The sequence below is a fragment of the Hyperolius riggenbachi genome, chromosome 10 (genome assembly GCF_040937935.1).
Source record: "Hyperolius riggenbachi isolate aHypRig1 chromosome 10, aHypRig1.pri, whole genome shotgun sequence".
Lineage (NCBI taxonomy): Eukaryota > Metazoa > Chordata > Amphibia > Anura > Hyperoliidae > Hyperolius > Hyperolius riggenbachi.
In genome coordinates, this window is record NC_090655.1 from 44,474,544 (window position 1) to 44,497,168 (window position 22,625).

Here is a 22,625-nt window from a genome sequence, read left to right on the forward strand (position 1 = left end):
GTGAGAAAGGGCCTGTAAGTCCAGTCATGTGTTCTAATATACAGGCGGTCCCCTGCTTACAAACAGGTTGCGGGAGATTGTAAGTTGAATGTGTTTGTAAGTGGAGTCCTGTGTTATGCATGGTGATTGGTGAAACGGGGATAAATGATATACTTTTGGACCACTCTGGATTAGAGATGTTGCGAACTGTTTGCTCGGCGAACATCTCTGGGGCTTTTACTACTTCCGGGTCGCTCTGACCCGGAGTAGTACGCCTGCGCTGCCCGGTGAAGCGCTTCCCAGATCGCGCTCCTGCTGCCAGGCACTCTCTGCGCATGTGCGTGACGTCGTTCATGACATCACGCACATGCGCAGAGAGTGCCCGGCAACAGGAGCGTGATCTAGGACGCGCTTCACCGGGCAGCGCAGGCGTACTACTCCGGGTCAGAGCGACCCGGAAGTAGTAAAAGCCCCATGTATTCAGAGATGTTCGCCGGCGAACGGTTCGGGAACCGTTCGCTACATCTCTACTCTGGATTTGGACATATACAGTAGAATCTCGTTATAGTAAACTCTGATATAGTCAATCTCTGGATGTAGATGTAGTAAACTACTTTTCCTGGTTAGAAGATGAGAGAAAACACTGCATTCTACTAGGAGAAGAGAAATCCACAGTGACAATCGCTGCACACTATGTCACAGCATGCCACAGACTGAGAGGAGCATAAATGAACTGTAAACTCTCCCCCCCCCCCCCAAATGTCCACAAACTGCTAACTCACTGCACCCCCACCCCATCCCATGTCCCTCATTCCCCCTGCTTTGGCAATGCCTGTATTGAAGCTTGGTCATGCCAAAAAAAGCTATACTTGACTTGATTTGGGGCTTACTATAAGGAGATTCTACTGTAGTATAAACAATGTCCTTTAGTTCTTTTCAACGTGCTTTTAAAGTGTTGTAACCTCCTTAGCGGTAACCCCGAGTCAGACTCGGGGCGGAAATCCGCAGCTCAGAGTGGTAATCCCAAGCCTGACTTGTGGTGAGGGATGGTCGGAAATGTCGATTTCCGATTCTGCAGAAATTCCGATTTCCACAAATGCAGATTACCGATTTCACAGATTTCCGATCGGTTTCAGAGTTCGGATTTCCGATTAGTTTTTTTTTGGTAATTTTTTTGCATTCTCTGATTGGCCAAATACTTCCGAGTTGACTCTGCATTTTCCGATTGGTCCTGTGCTTCAGAGTTCTGTAATTGGGCTAAAATTACCAAGTTGTGGTAATGCAGTATTTCTAGAGAAATCCAATTTCCGATCGGTTTCCGATTCCCGAGTAGTGGGGTTTCTTTTACATTTGATTTTTTGCATTCTCTGATTGGCCAAATACTTTCGAGTTGTTTCTGCATTCTCCGATTGGTCCATTGATTTCGAGTTCTGGGATTGGGCTAAAATTACCGAATTGCAGTAATGCAGTATTTCTGCAGAAATCAGATTTCTGAGTTCCGTTTTCTGAGTTCCGAATGGAAATTCAGATTTCCGATCGGAAATTTCAATTAAGTAAAATTGCCTCCTGTTGCCTGTTGCCTCCTGGTGTCCTGGCGTTCACCGTGTGCGCAGCGGAGGGACAATAGGAATCTACTGGGACCTGCCAGCCTGGCCATCCATGCGGGGGAGAGCCCGTGCCCAAATTACTCGATGCTTTTATAACGAACAGGAGATTGTAAGTGCAATTGCGTTTTTATTATTAAATATTTTTAGCAGTATTACGCTATGTGGAGTTTTCTTTGAGGTGACATAACTGCATGAGAAGAATTCACTTTGAATCAAGGAAAGTTTTATGTGATCGAGCGGTGGGGGACGACCCGGGAACGGTCCCAAGGCGCATATAGACTATTGGTTGGTCTAGTACAGCGGTGAGTGGCACACAAAGGGTGTTGGTGGTGGTCCACTCACATGTACCTTGGTTGAATATACAGCAGAATAGGACCTCATATTAAAAAGAAGACACTCATCAATTCATAGATGCATCCATATATTTTGGAGTTTTAGAGCACTGTATATGGACTTTTGATCTGTATGGACTTTGTCTGAATACCAGAGCGCCATCTCTTGCTTTTGTTTGTAATTTTATGTAAAGAGGAGGCGAACTGGGTAAAAGAATCCTGTCACAATCAGCTGTGAGCGCGGACCTCTTGTGAAAATACTTCCTAAAGGGGCCAATACACCTAACGATTTTCCCGCCGATATACAGCAGATTCGATCACTGTGATCGAATCTGCTGTGAAATCGTTGCGCAAACGCTGATGATTTCCGTCCGAAATCAATTGTTCCCGTCGAGCCGTCCATGCGGAAGATTTTGCTCGATCGCCGGCGGGTCGGGAGTGCGTCGATAGCGGCATTCAAATGCCCGACGACCGACGCTAGCGGCAATACATTACCTGCTCCTGGTCTCCGCTGTCTTCTTCTCTGCTGGGCTCCGGGTTCCGGATGGCTTCACTTCCTGTCTCGGCAGGAAGTTTAAACAGTAGAGCGCCCTCTACTGTTTAAACTTCCCCCGGCAGGAAGTTTAGTGAAGCTGGAGCCGAGCGTGAAGAAGACAGCGGAGACCCGGGGGCTCGCGCTGGCCAGATCAGGTAATGGGTGGGGGGGGGCAGCGGCAGCTCCACAGATTGATCAGTTTCAGGCTGAAATCGATTCACAATCTGATTGCAGTAAAGGCAGCCATACGATCCCTCTCTGATCAGATTCGATCAGAGAGGGATCTATCTGTTGGTCGATCTGATGGCAAATCGACCAGTGTATGGCCACCTTTACTCCAGGTGGCAGTCAGATAAAATTTCCTGGATCAACTTTGCTGGGAACAAACTAGTAATTCTTGCCATAGATGCAGAGCTGGGACAAGGTCCTCCAGCACCCAAGGGTGAGACACCAAAGTGCGCCCCTCCATCCCTCCCACCCCAGCCGTCACACACTGATTGCTATTAGACTAAGAAGCGCCCCAGGGCCCCCTAATCTCTAGTTAACTGGCTTGCAGTCACTGCCATGTATCCTCTTTTCTTTTTTCTCTCTGCTTCACACACAATAGGGGAATGGCTGGAGCCTCTCTCGCCTCTGCCTCAGCCTGGCCCTGCATAGATGTCCATTAATGCAACAGGAGAGCAATCAAACCTCTGTTAAATTCAGATAGACAGTAGTTATACTTGTGAGGTAATTCACAAATTGTCCACTAGAGGGAGCAGCATAATCACTCAACGCCAGTCCTCTGAAAATGAATACTTCTTTACTGTTTACAAAGCCCCTTCAGAGTAATGGATCTAGTAAAGCTATGTAGCATAGCTTGGCTGAGTAAAAGGCATCCAGGTCAGGATCATACAGGGACAAATAAAAATTATAAAAATAAAGATAATTGGAGAACGAAAACTAAATATAAAGACTCAAGCTGAGATGTGAGGTTTTTTTTTGTTTCCTCAGATCTTGTCTTGTTTGCTAGTTTTTTGATGCCTTCACAATATTTAGAACTTGTTTATTTAGTTACGTCAGAAGTCTGCAACAGCTCAGTGTGTGGGCTGAGTAATAAATCAGCTCTGTCTGAGGCACGGAAGGCTGACAGCAGTTATCAGAGAGCAGACAACAGCCAGTACTTATCGCATTCCCTGTCAGAACCAGCTGATGTTATTATTACACAGGTCAGATGTGTACAGGCATAGAAGTGGTATTACAAGGTATTTTTTTAAACACATGCTCCATGGAGAAAATTATGCTGTCAATATTAAACAACTGATGCTGGGGATAAGGGAACAGCATCATTTTCGCCATAGTGCCCCTTTAAGGGGCTTACAGGTGACAGTTATACCCAGCAAGCACAATTTCATTACATGCACCCTCAGTAACAACACTGATAGCATTAGAAACATTTCACAATAAGTAGAGCAAAAGTGTAACTCTTTAGAACCACTAACTTGCTGCATGTCCCCCTGAGTGTAGGGGAGTTTGGTTGACACGTGGAACATGACCTCGTGGCCACGGAACGTGGTGTACACAGATTCCATCCCAGTCTGACCCTGTGATACATCCAGCCCACCGCGAAATCTGCAGGAAAAATGCATTATTAATGTCACCCTGATTATCTCTTATCACGAAACCCTTTGCTTGAATATTACTTTGAGCCGTATTTAATTTTGAACTCTGAGCAGCAAACATCCTTGCCCTACATGTGACCATCATTCTTGGTACCCTAAGTCTCAAGTCATCTCAGGTCACGTGATCCTTCCTGGAGAAGAGGGAGGAGATGTAATAGCTACAAATAACGGGCTATTTGTAGCTGCATTTTTTCATTGTGGGGGGCCCTGGCACCCGCTATTTATCAGCCACTGCTGATGCCCAAAGGTTAAAGTTAGATGCCTGCAAAAGGGTTTTAAAGTGGTCTGAAACTCATTTTTTCTTTGGTCTAAAAGATGATTTACAGCCTTAAACCTACTACCAGAAAAATATGTAGCAGAACAGCATTCAAATAGTTAAACACAGCACTTTGATTTTGCAGTGGAAAGCTCCTTCAGCTTATGATCCGCATCCAAAGAGGTGATAACATTATCTTTTCTTTACATTCCTCAGTTGATACAATTAGTTAGAGCCAGCCACATGCAGAAACAGAACTGCTCGGGAGCGGATAAGCAGAGACATATGAGAAATTATAACTAGATGGGCGCTGTCTTTATATATTAAAATCTATTAGCAAAATGCAATCACAGATTTCAGAGCAGATAAACTGTACTTTGGGACCTTGTAATTTGCAAACAGACAATACTGATATATTATAACAGACAATATTAGATGTTATGTTGGAGTTTTATTCCACTTTAAAGGGAACCTGAGGTGAGAGGGATATGGAGGCTGCCATATTTATTTCCTTTGAAACAATTCCAGTTGCCTGGCAGTCTTCCTGATCCTGTGTCACGTAATGCATTAAGCCATAGACCCTTAACAAGCATGCAGCAGATCAAGTACTCTGACTCAGCGGACTCAGGTGTTACTGGATTAGCTATATGCTTGTTCCAGGGTTTTGACTCAGACACTACTTATGCCAGAAGATCAACAGGGCTGCCAGGCAACTGGCATTGTTTACAAGGAAATAAATATGGCAGCCTTCATATCCCTCTCACCTCGGGTTCCCTTTAAGGTTAGGTTGTGGAGGGGTAGTTTTAAGGGTGTGTGTGGGGGGGCTCTTAAGGTTGGGCATGGTGGGGGGGAATTTTCAATTTTCAAGGTTAGGAGCGGGGGGGAGGGGGTTTGGGGGTATTGGGGGTTTCTTTAAAGTTGGGATGGGGGGGTCAGTCAAGGTTAGGCATCGGGGGTAGATTTAGAGTTAGGCATCGGCAGGGGGCTGGTTAAAGTTAGGCATAGGTAACAGTGGGAGGGTTCTGTGTGATAAAACGGTTCGGTTTAGAAGTTGTAAAATATTGGATTTACCTATATTTTTCTATGATAATTGCCAATTTCACAATGTAACTATCTGTAAGTTTACTGATATTGTATTTGCTGAAATGAGCGCCCAAATTTCCCGGCGCCTCTTTTTCATGCAGCAAACACCAAGCAACTATAGAGAGAACAGGAGATACTGCAAAGTGAAAGTCTCAGGTAGACTACTGGGTGGAAAAATAAGTCCTAGCTGTAGACAAGCTGAGGTCAGGGCAGGTGGAGTACTTTCAGAAGTCAAAGGTCAGGGCAGACAGAAAAGATTAAAGTGGTAACAAGTTGGAGTCATGGCAGACAGCAGACAATCCAGATAACAAGCAGTGGTCAAGCCAGAAAAGCAGATCAGGGATAGTCGGGTAAGTCCACTTGGTAGCAGAGGTACAAGCTCAGATCTGATCAGACTCAAATACAAATCATATAAAGATGATTTTTTTCTGTCTTGGCACCGTAAAGTTTATTTCCTCACCCTTTAAAGTTCTGCAGTTGGACCTTCTCCCCTAAGAAGTCTAGAAATTCACAGAAGCCCAAACTCTCTTCCGTGTTTCCAAAGAGCTCTGATTCCAGGACCTGAAACATGTAACATATGATAAACTAACACAAACACGTACTAGGTATGCATGGAAAAAAATATGAGTGATGGACAAATAATGAAAATAGAATATGACAAGTATAGACTAACGTTAGTTACGTTGGTAGGTAGCAATGGTTGTAATGTTTGGTGTCCTACTGCTGTACATATCTCTGGGCTTTATTCCACTCTGGCTATGTGGTAGGGAATAACAATTAAAAAGTTAATTATCACTCCATCAAACCTGACCCATGCCCCAATATAATCATGCTTACTGCCGTACATACTCATTTGTGTTCTATTTCTCACATTTTGGAAATTGATGGAGGTGTCATGTCCAACTGGTCAGTTCCCAAAGGCCATAGGGTGCTGTGCTGGAAATGTAAATGGGAATCAGGAAATTTGGGAGCCTGAGGCTAATGGACTATTTGGGCGCCCCATAGGGGCTAATGCAAAATATTGTCTATTGGGCGAAAAAAAGAAGATATTTGGGCTCCCAATAATTAGCAGGCGCTGGGCCAGTCCAACTGAAATTTTTCATTTTGAGAATAAGTGTTTCAATAAATATCATATTGAAATTTGTTTTGAGAATTAAAATATTGTAAATGATCATTTTGACCGTTATCTTAGAAATGTATCGCTTTTTGTATTGACAATAAAAAAATTAGGCACCACGGGGGAGGGGGCTGGGGGGGGGATGGTGTCTTAGGTTTAGGCACCACCGGGGGGGGGGGGTGTCTTACGGTTAGGCACTACGGGGGGGGGGGGGGGTCTTAGGGTTAGGTATTGGAGAGAGGTTTCTGTGTGAGAGTAGGGTTGGGTTTACTTGTTGTAAAATATTGGTAATATTTACCAATGTTTTACTATAGTGACTGTAAATATATTTTCCTTAAGTCTTCTACCTTATTCTTCATTATTCATTATTATTTGTATGTCTTTGGCAGTGTTTCCCAGCCCTTAGGGTGTCCTTCTTGATCATGCAACCCCAGCTATAACACCCTTCCCATGGACTAACTCGGACTTGAATTGCTGGATCTCTGTAAATTCAAATGATCTTGCATCTTATACCTTGTTCTGTGTTGTATAAGCGTTTGCTATCTCTCTGTCTGTCACCCCTTGTTTACATTGTATGTATCCCTATTTATGGTCCAGCGCTGTGTAATATGTTATAAATGCAATATGTTATGTATGCTATATAATATGTTATAAATGCAATTAATGATACTAATAATATTTTCGTTTTCATTGTTCTAGATCTAGACGATATTTTGAGATTTTACTGTTATTTTATCATATTTATTATTCATAAGGAGGAAGAAACGAGAAAAGTATTGTTATAGACAATAGCTTAACATTTTGGCTACACCCCGTGCCCTTTTATCCTGGCACTCTTATTTGATGTATGCATGTAAATGTTCTGCACATAAGTGAACATTTTCTGCCTTGAGACTGAAGTCCATTTAGTTTTTGCCATATGGGCGTCCTTATCTAATATGGCCACTGGATTGCCTTTGGGTAATTTGTGCACATCTGGGTGCCAAGTCCCAGCAGCAATTCAAGAGAGGCATTTGTTTGTTTCCTCTTACCTGTCCTGCTTTCTGATAAATGACTCCAAACTTGAAGTTGTTGGTAACAACGTGTTCATCAAACGTCACCAGAAGCTGGGAAGCCTGCAGTGAGAAGGGGAGACGGTTATTGGAATCAAGTGAAAACAAGAATGGTTCAAGAACGGTGTATACCGATACCAACAATAAATGGACTGTGCCAATAAGAACACTGTGCGCTTGTCAAACACCCATTCCAGCATCTAATAAAGGGTGGCAAAGGGGTCCAGCATAACTCAGTATTAGGGATGGTCAATGAGATGATAAGTTTGTCTTACATGCAAATTGATTGCAAATTGTTGGATTTGGCCAAGCAATTGGCCCAGTTCTTAGCTACAAACAATTTGCATAACATTTCTATGAAAGCCAGATATATTAGCTTCTCATTGACCTCACCATCTCAGCTTACTGTAAAGAACTGGTAGATGAACATGAAGGCAATTTACATATTGATTAAGCAGTTCAGCTCCTCTTCTGCCTATAACTGAAAGTTGCAATGCAGCCCTCCTAGCAGTAGGGGGAGCTGAGAGACAAACGGTTCTGTGCCACACAGACCGCAGACCAGGTTTAATCTGTGTTATTGACCTGAAGGCCCGTGAAAAATTTTAAACAATATTTATACACTGAAATAAAGCATTTTAATACTGTATGTTTTTTTCTTTTGTAAGACGGACAATGATAAAACAAAAATAGATGAATCACCAAAAAAAAAAAAAAAAAAGAAGAAAACCCTAGCAAAAATAAGATACAAATTGGTAGACATGAAACCAGTTAAGAAACAGTCTAGTATTTTCACAGTGCTTTATTTTTATCTTTGTAGACATGGCAGAATGACTAAGCACAGACTGCAGAAGTGAAACCTTATACCGTACATACTCATATACTCATAATTCACAGTATAATCACTGCAATTTAATATTGCGTACATTCCACCTGCTTTTGTTAGGCATACATTTGGTGAAGGTGCCCGGTGAAAAGGGTTCAGGAATATCGGTAGTAGAATATTGGTAAATTTACAGATATTCTATTACCTCATTCATATAGTGAAACATTGGTAATATTTACTGATATTTTACTATGATCTAACCTCTCCTTACTCTCACACAGAACCCCCCTGGTGGTGCCTAAGCTTAACTACCCCCAGTGGACGCCTAACCTTAACTCCCCCCTAGAGGGCGCCTAACCTTAACCTCCTGGGGGATACAATTATATCGCCCAGGAGGTGGCGAAGCACTATTTTTTAAATTTTTTTATTTTTTAAATCATGTAGCGAGCCCATCCCCTCCGATCGCCTCCGGCAATCAAAGCAAACAGGAAATCCCGTTCAGAACGGGATTTCCTGTTTGGCTTCCCCCGTCGCCATGGCGACGATCGGGATGACGTCATCGACGTCAACGATGTCGTGACGTCAGAGGGAGTCCCGATCCACCCCTCAGCGCTGCCTGGCACTGATTGGCCAGGCTGCGCACGGGGTCTTGGGGGGGGGAGCGGCGCGGCACGGCGGGTAGCCGCGAATCAGCGCGGAGCGGCGGCGATTGGTATATACACGCAGCTAGCAAAGTGCTAGCTGCCTGCAACAAAAAAAATTATGCAAATCGGCCCACCAGGGCCTGAGAAATCCTCTGTGGCGGCTTACCCCGAGCTCAGCTCGGGATTATCCCCCAGAGGGTTAAAGGAACACTATTGATTAACATTTTTTTTTAACCTGGGATTGAGAGAGTTCCTGAAGTGCTGAGTAAATAATGATGTATACATTTGACGTGCTTATCTCTTGTTTACTGTATTAAATTCCTTTCATTCTAGAATGACAGCAAGTCTGCTTTAATCTGATAGCGTGAGCCACGAGGGGAGGGGGAATTCCCTCAAAGTGCATCTGTTAACCCTGTGTGTGAGAGAAATAGCTTAGCAGCTTTCTGTGTCCTGTGTCTCTGACTGAAGAGAGCAGAGGACATGTAACTTGTTATAAACTTTTGTAATTGTCTGTGGCACCACAGCTTTTCATACTTTTTATTTTGTTTTCAGAGATAAATACTCTGTAGTCTAATATGTAAAAACACAACACTGGCCGTGCATTGAAGAAGACACCCCTTTTGAGAATGATTTGTTCCAATAGAGCTAAATCCTACACACAATGAATTAAAGCTTTTGCCTCTGATATTTAACTAGAAAAGTAGGAAAATGCTTCCACGGTTACTTGGACATTATCATTTTAGAATGCTTGGTTTGATAGTGTTCCTTTAGGACCTTAAAGTGAACCTCCGGACTAAAAATCGACTCAGCAGCACTGAAAAGGCTTTGTGTTTCTTTAACAGTTTCACAGCATCAGAACTTTGTTTCTCTTATACAAGCCTCATTTTTAGCAGCACAGAAGAAAACTGCCCGGGCTTTTTTCCCATGATGCTGTGCAAAGCATGATGGGATTTCTGATTTTGTTGTTCTCGTTCTGCTGTTTTGGTGCAATTTTTTTTTTTTACATTTTGAATTTAACATTTGAAGCCTAGCGTGTGCAGCTGGAAAGGGTTATCAGGACACAGGACAGTTGGAACTGTGTCTCCTGCTCCTTGTCACCTCCTTTCAACCAAAAAAGATGGCTGCCCCCATGACAAAGATGGCAGCCCCCATGAATCACAAACATTTGCCTGTTCTTTTAAAAGAGGGTGGGTAAGAGATTATATTACCTATCTATTCTAATTAACATAACTAATGTAACTTGATGACAGTATGTTTGTTTAGGCTGAAGTTCCCCTTTAACACCCCCCCCCCCACCCATGGGCACCTAACCTTAAACCCCACCCCATAGTACTTACCCTATCATGTCCACCAATGTCATGTTGGAAAGGGGCACCCGCTAATATAGTGAACGACATGCCCGCCTGCTATGCCAACTGTGGCCAAAAATAGTGGGCGCTTTCTAGTATGAGCTGTGAAAAAATGCAATCGGTTTACTGCACTGATTGTGATTAACAGTACAATTCCAGTTGTATGTGTAGTCCTAGCAGAATGCAGAGCCTTGGGGTTTTTTGTAACTTATAAACCGCTTTCTTTTCATGGAGTCACTTTTGTTCTCTGACCAGGCCAATGTTGGTATTAAATTAACTGGTTCAAAAGAGTCTTATTTCTAAGTGTGACATTATTCTGAGCTGTACCATATGATTTGTCCTACTGTAGAGTCAGGAAGCCTACAGCAGGAGGGCCTGTTGAGAAATAGAATTTCACAGACGGCTTGGCATCAGCCTCAACATGACTCTCTGGGTATATTGAAATACACCCAGTAATTTTTTGGTAACATTGTAGCAGAATGCCACTGACTATCTCTACGGTAATAGCACACTCAAATACAGACGAAATTGCGCATGTTTTAAGATATCATGGAAGGTCATAGCTCTTGCCAAAGTCAAGATATTAATTTTGGTGCAACTGATTGGGCTAGACTATCGATCCTTGGTCTCGTTAAAACCACCTGGACCCACTGTGTATAAATCTGTTACCAGCACAAATATGGCATTTATTGTTTTTGAATTACAGTGTTCTACAGCTTAAACCTAAAATATCCCTCCAATGAGATGAACTATGATTGGTTTGTAAACAGAGGGGGCAGGCTTTGTCCCGCCCCAAAACTAGCTTCAATAAAACCAAGGTGCATGCAGGGGGAGGAGTTCTCCCATTTTTCCATCTGACCGGAACCAGCTGGAGGACCTTTGATGCTGGGTTCCCGGTTTCCTTCAATCTGGAACAAAGGACTTTAACTTGCTTCCACAAACGGACATATTTCTTCTAACTTTAAGTATCCATTTTTGTTTATTTTACACTGGGTTATCATTGTCTAATTGTTACTTTTAATGATATTTTTGTATATATTAATTATTTATATTGCATTTATAAATAACAGACTTCTAAAGTCATTAATTTCTCAGCTGCACCTACTATTCAGCCACACCGAACAAATCCTAGTTTTCCGAAGAGATGCTACTCAGAACTACTGTTCATTATAGCCAGATTAGTGTGTTTTTGCCTTTTTTTTTTATTCGCAGGTATTAGAATCAGTGAGGTTAGGTCCTCTGTCCTTCTACAGAGGTGGTGGCAGCTTTGTACCCTGAAATAGTGTATAGTTTGTGTTACTGTAGATCGCAAGCTCCCTTCTAGCCTGTCTGCGGCCAAATTCCAGCTGTTTCAGCTCATTGATTGCGTCCAAGAGGTTGGACAGTCTGTGTGTTGAAATACATTGGAGGGCTTTGGGCGGTCCGGCCACCAGGGCGCCTGTGATAGGCGCTAGCCATAATTTTCTTAGCATGTGCCCTTTTCAACAGGACATGTTTTGCTCAATTTTTAACTGCTTTGTTTATTAGGGACTGTTTGGTATTGTGTACTGTTTCAGTGGCCTTATTGAAATTGGATGTGTGAAGAGAAATGCTCTAAAAAATAAGCATCCATCTGAAAATGGCGCCTGAGAATAATGGCGCATGGTGTTGCCGCTAATCCGTTTGCCGCTTATCGCTATTTAACGTTAAAGCCTTATTGTTGTTTAACGTTAAAGCCTTATTGTTATTTACCGTTAACACACAGAACCCTCTCTGTACCTATCTCTAACCCCTAAACCCCCTGGTGGTGCCTAACCTTAAGACCCCCCTGGTGGTGCCTAACCCTAAGACCCCCCTGGTGGTGCCTAACCCTAAGACCCCCCTGGTGGTGCCTAACCCTAACCACCCCCTGGTGGTGCCTAACCCTAACCAGCCCCTGGTGGTGCCTAACCCTAACCAGCCCCTGGTGGTGCCTAACCCTAAGACCCCCCTGGTGGTGCCTAACCCTAAGACCCCCCTGGTGGTGCCTAACCCTAACCACCCCCTGGTGGTGCCTAACCCTAAGACCCCCCTGGTGGTGCCTAACCTTAAGACCCCCCCCCAGTGGTGCCTAACCCTAACCTTGACAGTTTTACATTAAATCCATTCCCCGTTTTGCAGTTAAATAACATCTGCAGTTTGGCTTATGTAGGGCGCTATTGATAAATAACGTTAGTGTGTGCCACTATTGATAAATAACGTTAGTGTGTGCCGTTTTTCTTCTTTTTTCCCTGTGCGCCATTATTATGCAGTACTAACAATAAATAGTATCTTTTTAATGCGGCGCCATTGTTATGCATAGGCGCTGTGCGCCATTATTCACTGATCCCAAAAAATAAGGCCAGTAAGTAAAGCAGCACTGTATGTATGAGAAACATGCACTTTGCTCCTCTAGATAAGTATAATAGCATCTATTCCTAGTGTCAGTACAGCTACTGTTTTTTTTTCTTATGGTTATATCATTGTGATTTATATTGCCTTTTGAAACCCGGGTTTCAGTCTGCGTGGAGTCCATCTTGGAACCACAAGGACAACAGTGTATTATTCACACCAGGGCTTACATATTATTGTACATTAGACTTCTATATTGATATATGCAATCTGGGGAGATTAGAAGACATTTTCAAAGAAACCCTGAACAGAGGATACAAATAGAATTTGAACTTACCTGGGGCTTCCTCCAGCCCCCCCACCACCACAGCCGTGAGGTACCTTGACATTTTCTAGGTCTCCTCCGTTCTCTCACTGGCTGCTCCAGTAGCGTGCGACTTCACCGGGAGATGTGTGGCCTGTCCTCATAACCGGCTCGATTACGCACACGTCACCATGAGTGTTCTGCGCATGCACAGTTCTTGAAAGTATGAACCACACTTGCACAGTATGCATGGTAAGGGCATAATCGATCTACCCGTGCGAACGATCCATGCAGGGGCAGCTGTGTATGACTCCTGATGAAGTTACACGCTACCGGAGCCGCCAACGTGAGAACAGAGGTTACCCGGAGGACACAGAGGGACTTTGTGTCTATGAGGGGCTGGAGGAAGCCCCAGGTAAGTTCAAATTCCATTTTATCCTCTGTTCAGGGTCCCTTTAAGTGTTTTTAAGTATTATGTATTATATTATGTTCAATAAAAAGATATAGGTTTGTGATACATAGAGTGGTGCTTGACTTGTATGGAGCATTTCTCTTGTATGGTGAGAGAGGCTTTTGCATACTGTAGATTACTGGTGCAGATGATTCCCTTTTTTGAAGTTGGATTTGTGCTGGGTACGTGCAGAGAGGACTGAGCAGCGAGAAGGCTGCTGAGGGGAATTGAGAAACCACAGTATCTTAGTGGCTTAGTTAGAGTTTCTCAGTAAAGGACAGGACATGTAGGCAGAAAAAAAAAGAGAATCTGCACTTGTTGAAACTAATTGAAGAGAATCTATGAGAACAACAGCAACATCATCTAAAGGACAGGAGCTGGTTATCCACTTCCACACGAGCAGTCTCTGCTTCCTTAACCTCCTTGCCGGTTATCCCGAGCTCAGCTCGGGGTAACCTGCACAGGAGGATTGCTCTGGCCCTGCTGGGCCGATTTTCGCAATTTTTTTTTTCTACACGCAGCTAGCACTTTGCTAGATTCGTGCAGTACGCGATCGCCGCCGCTACCCAATCAGTGCCAGGCAGCGTTGAGGGGTGGATCGGGATTCCCTCTGACGCCCCGACGTCGGTGACGTCATCACGATCGTCGCCATGGCGACAGGGGAAGCCAAGCAGAAAATGCCGTTCTGAACGAGATTTCCTGCTTGCGCAGATCACCTGAGGCGATCGGAGGGGTTGGGGGGATGCCGCTGCTCAGCGGCTATCATGTAGCTAGCGCTAGACTAGCTACATGATTTGAAAAAAAAAAATTACAAAAAAAGTGCTGCGCCGCCCCCTTGCCAACATAATTGGAACGGCAAGGAGGTTAAGGACAGCTGGTTTTAAAAAAGGTGGCTTACCGGTGTCACACCACACAGACCTGCCACTACCACTATTCACACTGCACTCCCCTCTCTGTAGCCCCCTCCCTCTGCTGTCGCTATGACAGCAGAACTCCTGAGCCAGTCAGGAGCCAATTTGAATGGCTTCTGACCCTATGATCAATGTGATTGACTTCAGTGATCACAGGGCCAGCAGCCAATGAAATCGGCTCTTGACCGGCTCAGGGAACTCTACTGTCATGCCAATGGCCGAGCGAGGGGGCTGCAGCAGCAAGAGAATGGCGCGATCGGCGGTAGCGTGAGGTGGGGATGATTGAAAACCATGCCTGGACAGAGTACAGGTGAGAAACAGGGTGTAGATTTCAATCAGGGTGGTCTGGAAGTGGTTAAAGAAAACCCCAGAAAAACTGAACAGCGAGAAGGGTGAGCTGAGAATGTCAAATTTACTGGAACTCATTCTGCTTCTTCAGGCCAATACGAGTGTCTTACTGCAGCAAATAAGAGCAGAACGCCTCCATGATATCTTGCTTGCCACAGTAAGTGACACATATTGACCTTGAGAAGTAGGATTCAGCCAGCGCAACTCATCATCTGTAGTGTTTCTAATAAATGTAATATTTTCAGCCTGTGTTGTCAGTTGACTTATTTGCCATGCAGTTTGTTCATATTGTGTGATCCACAATCAGCCGGCATGCAATTATCTTTACTACTGGCGGACATGAAAAAAACAGACAGCACCAACTGCCATTATCTATAACCACACACATTGCTATAGGCTAAGATTTTTTTTTTTAAGGATATTGTCACAGGTGCCCTCAGTGGCTGACCGCACTTAGCCTTCTAAACGGTGCCAGCGCACAGATTGTGCGAACTCTGGTCGCAGTCAATGCGCAGGAACCGTTAAGAATTAGCCGCAGACAACTCAGAAGGGAGCCTGTGAGACACGGGTGATTACAACGTCACCCATTGGTTCAGAGTAAACTGCCACCACCGCGGTTACTATGGGACCGTGGGGCCCACTAACTGACTGACTAATCCTGCGAATAAAACGGTTAAACACACGATATTCTGTCTAGCCAACAACAAACAAACAGTAGCGTATCTTCAGAGACCCGGGATCATTTCTGTGTGTGTGCTGATAAGCAGGGTAGCGGAAAGTGAATGACTTGGAGAAAGTCGTTTATTCACGCAATATAAATAATTAATATATACAGACAAATTATTAAACAGTAATAGCCAGTATGAAAAATAAAAGAAGGGAGAAAAATACTTAGTTCCTGGAAAGATGTCCTGTTTGTGGGAAAAATCAGAGTTCTGGTTTCCAATCAAGTTCAAGCAAAACGGTTTCAAGTTCTTAGAGTTCTTTGTTCAGAAGGGTCAGCAAAATGGCCACCAGCCCTATGTCCTCTGGCTGGCAGCAGATTGTCATGAAGATGGTAAAGGGAGGAAGATCTTCTCAGGCAGCTCATTCACTTTTAATGGAGATGAGCTCAGAGGCGGGCTTCCAGAGTCGGCCCCCTAGGCCGGACTATGGTAATCACCCCTGGGCAGGGGCTTTTAGCAAACTCATAATCCTGACAGGTTCCCTAGGCCGACCTGCGCGGCCGGCACACAGATAATAATTACATATTCTCGATCCCCAGAACCTACCGATTAATATGATATCAAACTTGGGCATGTTTGCATGCCCGGTTACAAAACGGTGGAATTCCCAGCGTTCTGGTTAGGCTAGGGGCCCAAATTTAATATCAAAACACTCACAAGCTCCGGACCAGCAGAATGATATAACTTTCACATTTCTCCGATGTATGGTACTTCTAAAACATGCATAAAGATCATAACTCTATGTTTCCCTATCCTGGCTGAATGGTTCCGCTAAGTCTGCCCCCTGCTGGGATTAGCTTCCTTGGCTCTGAAAAGACTCCTGGTTTGTTAATTAACATCTCCATGAGATCAGCTAAGTGTCACCTGGTTCCCAGAGCCAAAAGGGAAATTGTGCCTTCCACAGGGAATATGTCCCAGCTAATTAACAGCTTCCCCCCAGGCTGTCACTGTAGCTTAGGAACAGCTGGGGAATCTGTCTTAGCTGAGGGATACTGTCTGAAGCGCAATCGATGCAGGAATCGAGTGCGATCGTTCTTTACTTCACGGGCGGTGCCAGGACGCGCCTGCGTCCCCGCAACCGTCCGTGACAGCCCTCCCCCTTGTCCGCGGCTCAGCCACTCATCCGCAAGATGTGTGGCGGCGCCGCTAACCTGGCTGACGGGCCTCGAGTTGCCGGTACGGCGGGAAAACCTATTGGAGCCTGTGGCTCGGTTCCCCTGGACCGGTCGCGGTCTGCTACCCTCAGGGTTGACCCAACATGGACCGTTCTGGACAGGGCGTTTGCGCCACTGCAGTCGGACGTGGTGTCTGCCGGGACTGCTGACAACGGGCAGTGGGTTGGTTAGGTCAACAGCCAGCCCACGCAGGGTTCCCCTGCTAAGTGGCTGTGGACCTAAGGGAACCCCGCGGGAATCCCTGGACCTTCCCAGCTCCTGACAGACGGCACATGCCCTGCAGTAGTTTGCTACATCCCTGTTCATCCGGGGCCAATAAAACTGGTTCCGAATACCGGCGAGTGTCTTGCGGACCCCTGAGTGCCCTGTCAGAGGATTACCATGTGCGGATTTCAGCACATGTCCCCTGAACGCACTCGGGACCACAAGCCATTTGGTATTCGCGTGGGATCTACCTGTAGGGGGCTGTGCAGACTCACTGTACAGTCTCCCACCTTCCCAGTACACCTTGAAAGCGGCCCCGTCTGCGAGGGGCTCAGCGGCTTGCTGCATGAGCACCTCCAGGCTTGGGTCACTTTGTAGTGCGGCTGAGAATACGGCGCTGTCAGTTTCAGCCAACTGGCTCATGTCACACGAGGCCAGCGGCTGAAAGGTCTCATCCCTGCGGTCAGAGGAGGGGGAGGAGGCCGGAACCCCCTCCACCTGTTCTGAGCTCGGGTTCTGAGCAGTGCAGCTGCGCGGTATTGCTAGCACAGGTACACTGTCAGAATGGCACAGACGGACATTACTCAGATCATCATTGCATGCAGTAATGACATTGACAGGTATAGACATTTTTTCATTACAGACAGGTTGTACCGGAGACTCAGGTACAGTTACAGCATCATCACAACAGACAGTCTGTACCTCAAACTCAGGTGCCTTTGAAGCAGGCACTATTGAACCTGGTACCCTTGAACTGGGCACATTTAACCCACCTCCCCCTGGTGCTCCCCCAAGTGTATAAAGTACCTGGTGGTGGGTGGAGAGTCCGTCTCCTTCCGTGAGCGACAAGGCGGTCGTGGCAGGTTCATAGTAGGACACAAGCTTGCCCAAATCAGTCCCTAGCAACACAGGGACTGGGAGATCCTTCATAACCCCAACAACCCTTTCTTGGACCCCTCCCACTCCCCAATCCAGCTTCACTCTGGCGTGGGCTATGTGAAAAAGGGTGCCTTCTACTCCAGTAAGGGCAAGGGATCGGCTGGAGCTGATGCTCTCCTTTGGCACAAGGTGTGAGTGAACTAACGTGATGTCAGCTCCGGTGTCTCGGAATCCAGTGACAACTTTGCCGTTCACTCTAACAAGTTGCTGCTGGTCGGTTCGGTCGCGGATTTCCTTTCCGCGGGCAAACAGGACAAAATCGGATGATCCAGGCTGTGGTTCGCTGGCGGGTTGCCTCTGCTGTGGGTGAGGTGCAGGTGATGCAGATGATCCAGGTGCTGGTGGTGTCTGTCTCCGCTCCGGACAGTCGAATTTCATGTGTCCGGGCTGGCGGCAGTAGTGACAGGTGACCTCTCCAGGCGCTGCGGGCCTGGGTGCAGCAGCTGCGCTGGGTGGCCTCTGTGGCGGATGGCTCACAGGGGCAGGAGGGTCTGCCGAGGTATTGGGCTGACCTCCTCTCCAGCTGGATGGGACAGTTCTGCGTGTATCAGCCACCCGGGTAGTTGCAAAAGTCTCAGCAAGGTCTGCAGCGACAGTGGCTGAAGCCGGCCTGCGTTCTAACACAAACTGTCGTACATCAGCAGGGCAAATGTTCAGAAATTGTTCCAGGACTATCAAGTCCTCCAGGACATCATAAGACCCTTTGGTGAGGCCTAGAGTCCACTGCCGGAGTGTGGTGAGCAAGCTGCTGGCCACATCTCGGTACGAATCAGAAGGCTTTTTCTGCCAGGCCCTAAACTTTTTCTGATAGGCTTCTGGCGTCAGCTGGTACTTAGTAATGATAGCGTCTTTTATAGCAGCATAATCATTATCCTTTTCCGCAGGCAATTCTGCGAAAGCATCAAGCGCTTTGTAGCGCAGCAACGGTGTCAGATGTCTGGCCCACTGGTCTTGGGACAGACGATACTGACGGCATGCTTTTTCAAAAGACCGCAAAAACAAGTCAATGTCAGTGTCTTTTTCAATATTAGCAAATTTAAATTTTGCACTTACGGGTGCTGCAGCTCCTTCAGCAGGGAGGCTGGGCGGTGAACTCCGGCTGGCCTGTTGCACCTTTGCCATGTTGAGCTCATGCTGTCGTCTCTCCCGCGCCTCTGCGGCATCCCTCTCCGCGTGGCGTTCAGCAGCGGCAGCAGCAGCTTTGCGTTCTGCAGATTGGCGCTCCTCACGCATGTACTGCAGGTACTTGTCCAGGTCAGTCTCCATCAGCTTTTGTAATGCCTGCTGCATTACCGGGTCAGCACCCATGGACAGTCCAGTACTGGCCAGTTCCGGGCGAGTAATGTCAGAAACTCTGGGATTGGGGTCCATACTGACAGTCTCTGGCGTAACTGTTGCAACAGGGCCCGCAGGATGCTCAACCTCTGTACGCCTAAGATCTTCAGCCTCTGGTTCCCCTTGATTGTCAGATGGGCTGGTATCCACCTCAGCGGACACTCCCGGCTCCCGCAGTTGCTGGGCATCCCATCTGGACAAGTCTGCTATCAGGTCCCGTTTTGTCTTGCGGAGGATGCCAATGCCCCTCTCTTCGCAAAGATTTTCCAGGTCTGCTAGGCACATGTTCTGGTAGTTTCCGGACATTTCCATGCCAAATAAAATAAAACTTTGGGGAAGGGGTACTGGCTACACAGTCTCTCTGTATATATAAAAAATATATTGCCTTCCAGCTACACCAACGAATTAGTTCGTTTCTCGATAGCGCTAGCGCTATCGCAGATACTTTCAGCACAACACAGATCCAACCGCTGCCTAACACTGTCACAGGTGCCCTCAGTGGCTGACCGCACTTAGCCTTCTAAACGGTGCCAGCGCACAGATCGTGCGAACTCTGGTCGCAGTCAATGCGCAGGAACCGTTAAGAATTAGCCGCAGACAACTCAGAAGGGAGCCTGTGAGACACGGGTGATTACAACGTCACCCACTGGTTCAGAGTAAACTGCCACCACCGCGGTTACTATGGGACCGTGGGGCCCACTAACTGACTGACTAATCCTACGAATAAAACGGTTAAACACACGATATTCTGTCTAGCCAACAACAAACAAACAGTAGCGTATCTTCAGAGACCCGGGATCATTTCTGTGTGTGTGCTGATAAGCAGGGTAGCGGAAAGTGAATGACTTGGAGAAAGTCGTTTATTCACGCAATATAAATAATTAATATATACAGACAAATTATTAAACAGTAATAGCCAGTATGAAAAATAAAAGAAGGGAGAAAAATACTTAGTTCCTGGAAAGATGTCCTGTTTGTGGGAAAAATCAGAGTTCTGGTTTCCAATCAAGTTCAAGCAAAACGGTTTCAAGTTCTTAGAGTTCTTTGTTCAGAAGGGTCAGCAAAATGGCCACCAGCCCTATGTCCTCTGGCTGGCAGCAGATTGTCATGAAGATGGTAAAGGGAGGAAGATCTTCTCAGGCAGCTCATTCACTTTTAATGGAGATGAGCTCAGAGGCGGGCTTCCAGAGTCGGCCCCCTAGGCCGGACTATGGTAATCACCCCTGGGCAGGGGCTTTTAGCAAACTCATAATCCTGACAGGTTCCCTAGGCCGACCTGCGCGGCCGGCACACAGATAATAATTACATATTCTCGATCCCCAGAACCTACCGATTAATATGATATCAAACTTGGGCATGTTTGCATGCCCGGTTACAAAACGGTGGAATTCCCAGCGTTCTGGTTAGGCTAGGGGCCCAAATTTAATATCAAAACACTCACAAGCTCCGGACCAGCAGAATGATATAACTTTCACATTTCTCCGATGTATGGTACTTCTAAAACATGCATAAAGATCATAACTCTATGTTTCCCTATCCTGGCTGAATGGTTCCGCTAAGTCTGCCCCCTGCTGGGATTAGCTTCCTTGGCTCTGAAAAGACTCCTGGTTTGTTAATTAACATCTCCATGAGATCAGCTAAGTGTCACCTGGTTCCCAGAGCCAAAAGGGAAATTGTGCCTTCCACAGGGAATATGTCCCAGCTAATTAACAGCTTCCCCCCAGGCTGTCACTGTAGCTTAGGAACAGCTGGGGAATCTGTCTTAGCTGAGGGATACTGTCTGAAGCGCAATCGATGCAGGAATCGAGTGCGATCGTTCTTTACTTCACGGGCGGTGCCAGGACGCGCCTGCGTCCCTGCAACCGTCCGTGACAGATATACATATGCACAGAGGGAGATGCTGGTTGCTTGGCAGTGGGAAACAAACAACTGTTATTTCTCAAAATGCAACAAGGCTCCCACAGAGGGATGTCAGGACCTAGGTGGTGACATCACACTGTGGGCGGGGTTTCACCACAATATTAGCTATACAGATGTCCCTGATTATCCATTTGAAAAAAAAAGGTAAAGATTTCTTAGCGGGAAATGGGGGTATCGGCTACTGATGGAACTAAATTTTTGGTTACAGTCCCTCTTTAAGGTAGGCCAATCTTGGTTACAGTTCCTCATTAAGGTAGGCCAACCTTGAGGTTTTTAAACTGATTTTAGAGTATTTTATCACATCTGGGGTACCTCCTCCCACCCCTTTATGCCCTCACACCCTCGGGGGTCAGTGCCACTTTTTATTAGCATCTATATTTTTTTTTTGTGGCGAGACCATGGAGATCCTAGGATCATGTACGTGGCTGGATAGTATACAGGTCTCTAACACTGGAGACCTGGGTTCGAAACTCAGCTCTTCTTGATCAGGGCAGTTTCTAGACTAAATTGCTCCCAGGGCGAAGGTGTAGAAAGTACACACCATCTATTGCTTTCCTGAGACCTAAATGTACATTCCCCACTTCATAAAAACTAAGCACATTGGCGAGACGTGTCTTTAGTAAACCCATGATGATGAGCTGGAATGAGATTATTCTGTGCTATAAATTGGCCTATCGATGACTAAACTCAACTTCTTATCCAGTCCAGGGCATTTTACTAAAAGCTGAATCTCACACTGGAGTACACCATCATGGAATAGAATGGTGGGTCCATCTGAAAATGGCGCAGGGAGAAAAATGACGCACCGTTCTGCCGATAAATGTATCATAAAACGATATTAACCGTTTTAATGTAAATACATTAAAACGGTAAATAGCGGTTTATGATACATTTATTGCAGAGCGGTGCGCCATGAAAAATCACACAAGGGCTGCTAGTATAGGCAGCGGGGGTCGGGGCAGAGAGAGGCAGCGGGGGTCTGGGCAGAGAGAGGCAGCTGGGGTCAGGGCAGAGAGAGAGAGAGAGAGGCAGCGAGGGTCTGGGCAGAGAGAGGCAGCGGGGTCTGGGCTGAGAGAGGCAGGGGGGGTCAGGGCTAAGAGAGAGGCAGCGGGGTCGGGGCTGAGAGAGGCAGCGGGGTCGGGGCTGAGAGAGGCAGCGGGGTCGGGGCTGAGAGAGGCAGCGGGGTCGGGGCTGAGAGAGGCAGCGGGGTCGGGGCTGAGAGAGGCAGCGGGCTCGGGGCTGAGAGAGAGGCAGCGGGGGTCTGGGCTGAGAGAGGCAGCGGGGGTCTGGGCTGAGAGAGGCAGCGGGGTCGGGGCTGAGAGAGGCAGCGGGGGTCGGCTTAGGTCGCGGCAGAGAGAGGCAGCTGGGCACTGGAGGGCAGAGGCATCAGGGGTGGATGTGTGCACTGCAGAGACATACATTACCTTGTCCTGGGCAGCCGATCGCTCCTTCCCTCCGCTCCTGCACTTCTTCCATTTGTTTGCTGTAGTCCTGCAGCCGGCCAATCACCATGCGGAGACTGAAGC

General features: G+C 46.4%; 1 protein-coding gene across 2 annotated transcripts in view; it reads right to left on the reverse strand.

The window, feature by feature from the left end:
* The window catches only part of LOC137536013 (rap1 GTPase-activating protein 1-like), a 363,102-nt gene that overhangs the window by 39,963 nt on the left and 300,514 nt on the right, over positions 1 to 22,625 (reverse strand). For both annotated transcript variants that reach the window (XM_068257949.1, XM_068257950.1), the window contains 3 exons: positions 7,602 to 7,685; positions 5,914 to 6,014; positions 3,935 to 4,064 (listed from right to left, as the gene is read on the reverse strand). In XM_068257949.1, coding sequence (XP_068114050.1) covers positions 3,935 to 4,064; positions 5,914 to 6,014; positions 7,602 to 7,685 — 315 coding nt within the window. The remainder of the gene's footprint in view (positions 1 to 3,934; positions 4,065 to 5,913; positions 6,015 to 7,601; positions 7,686 to 22,625) is intronic.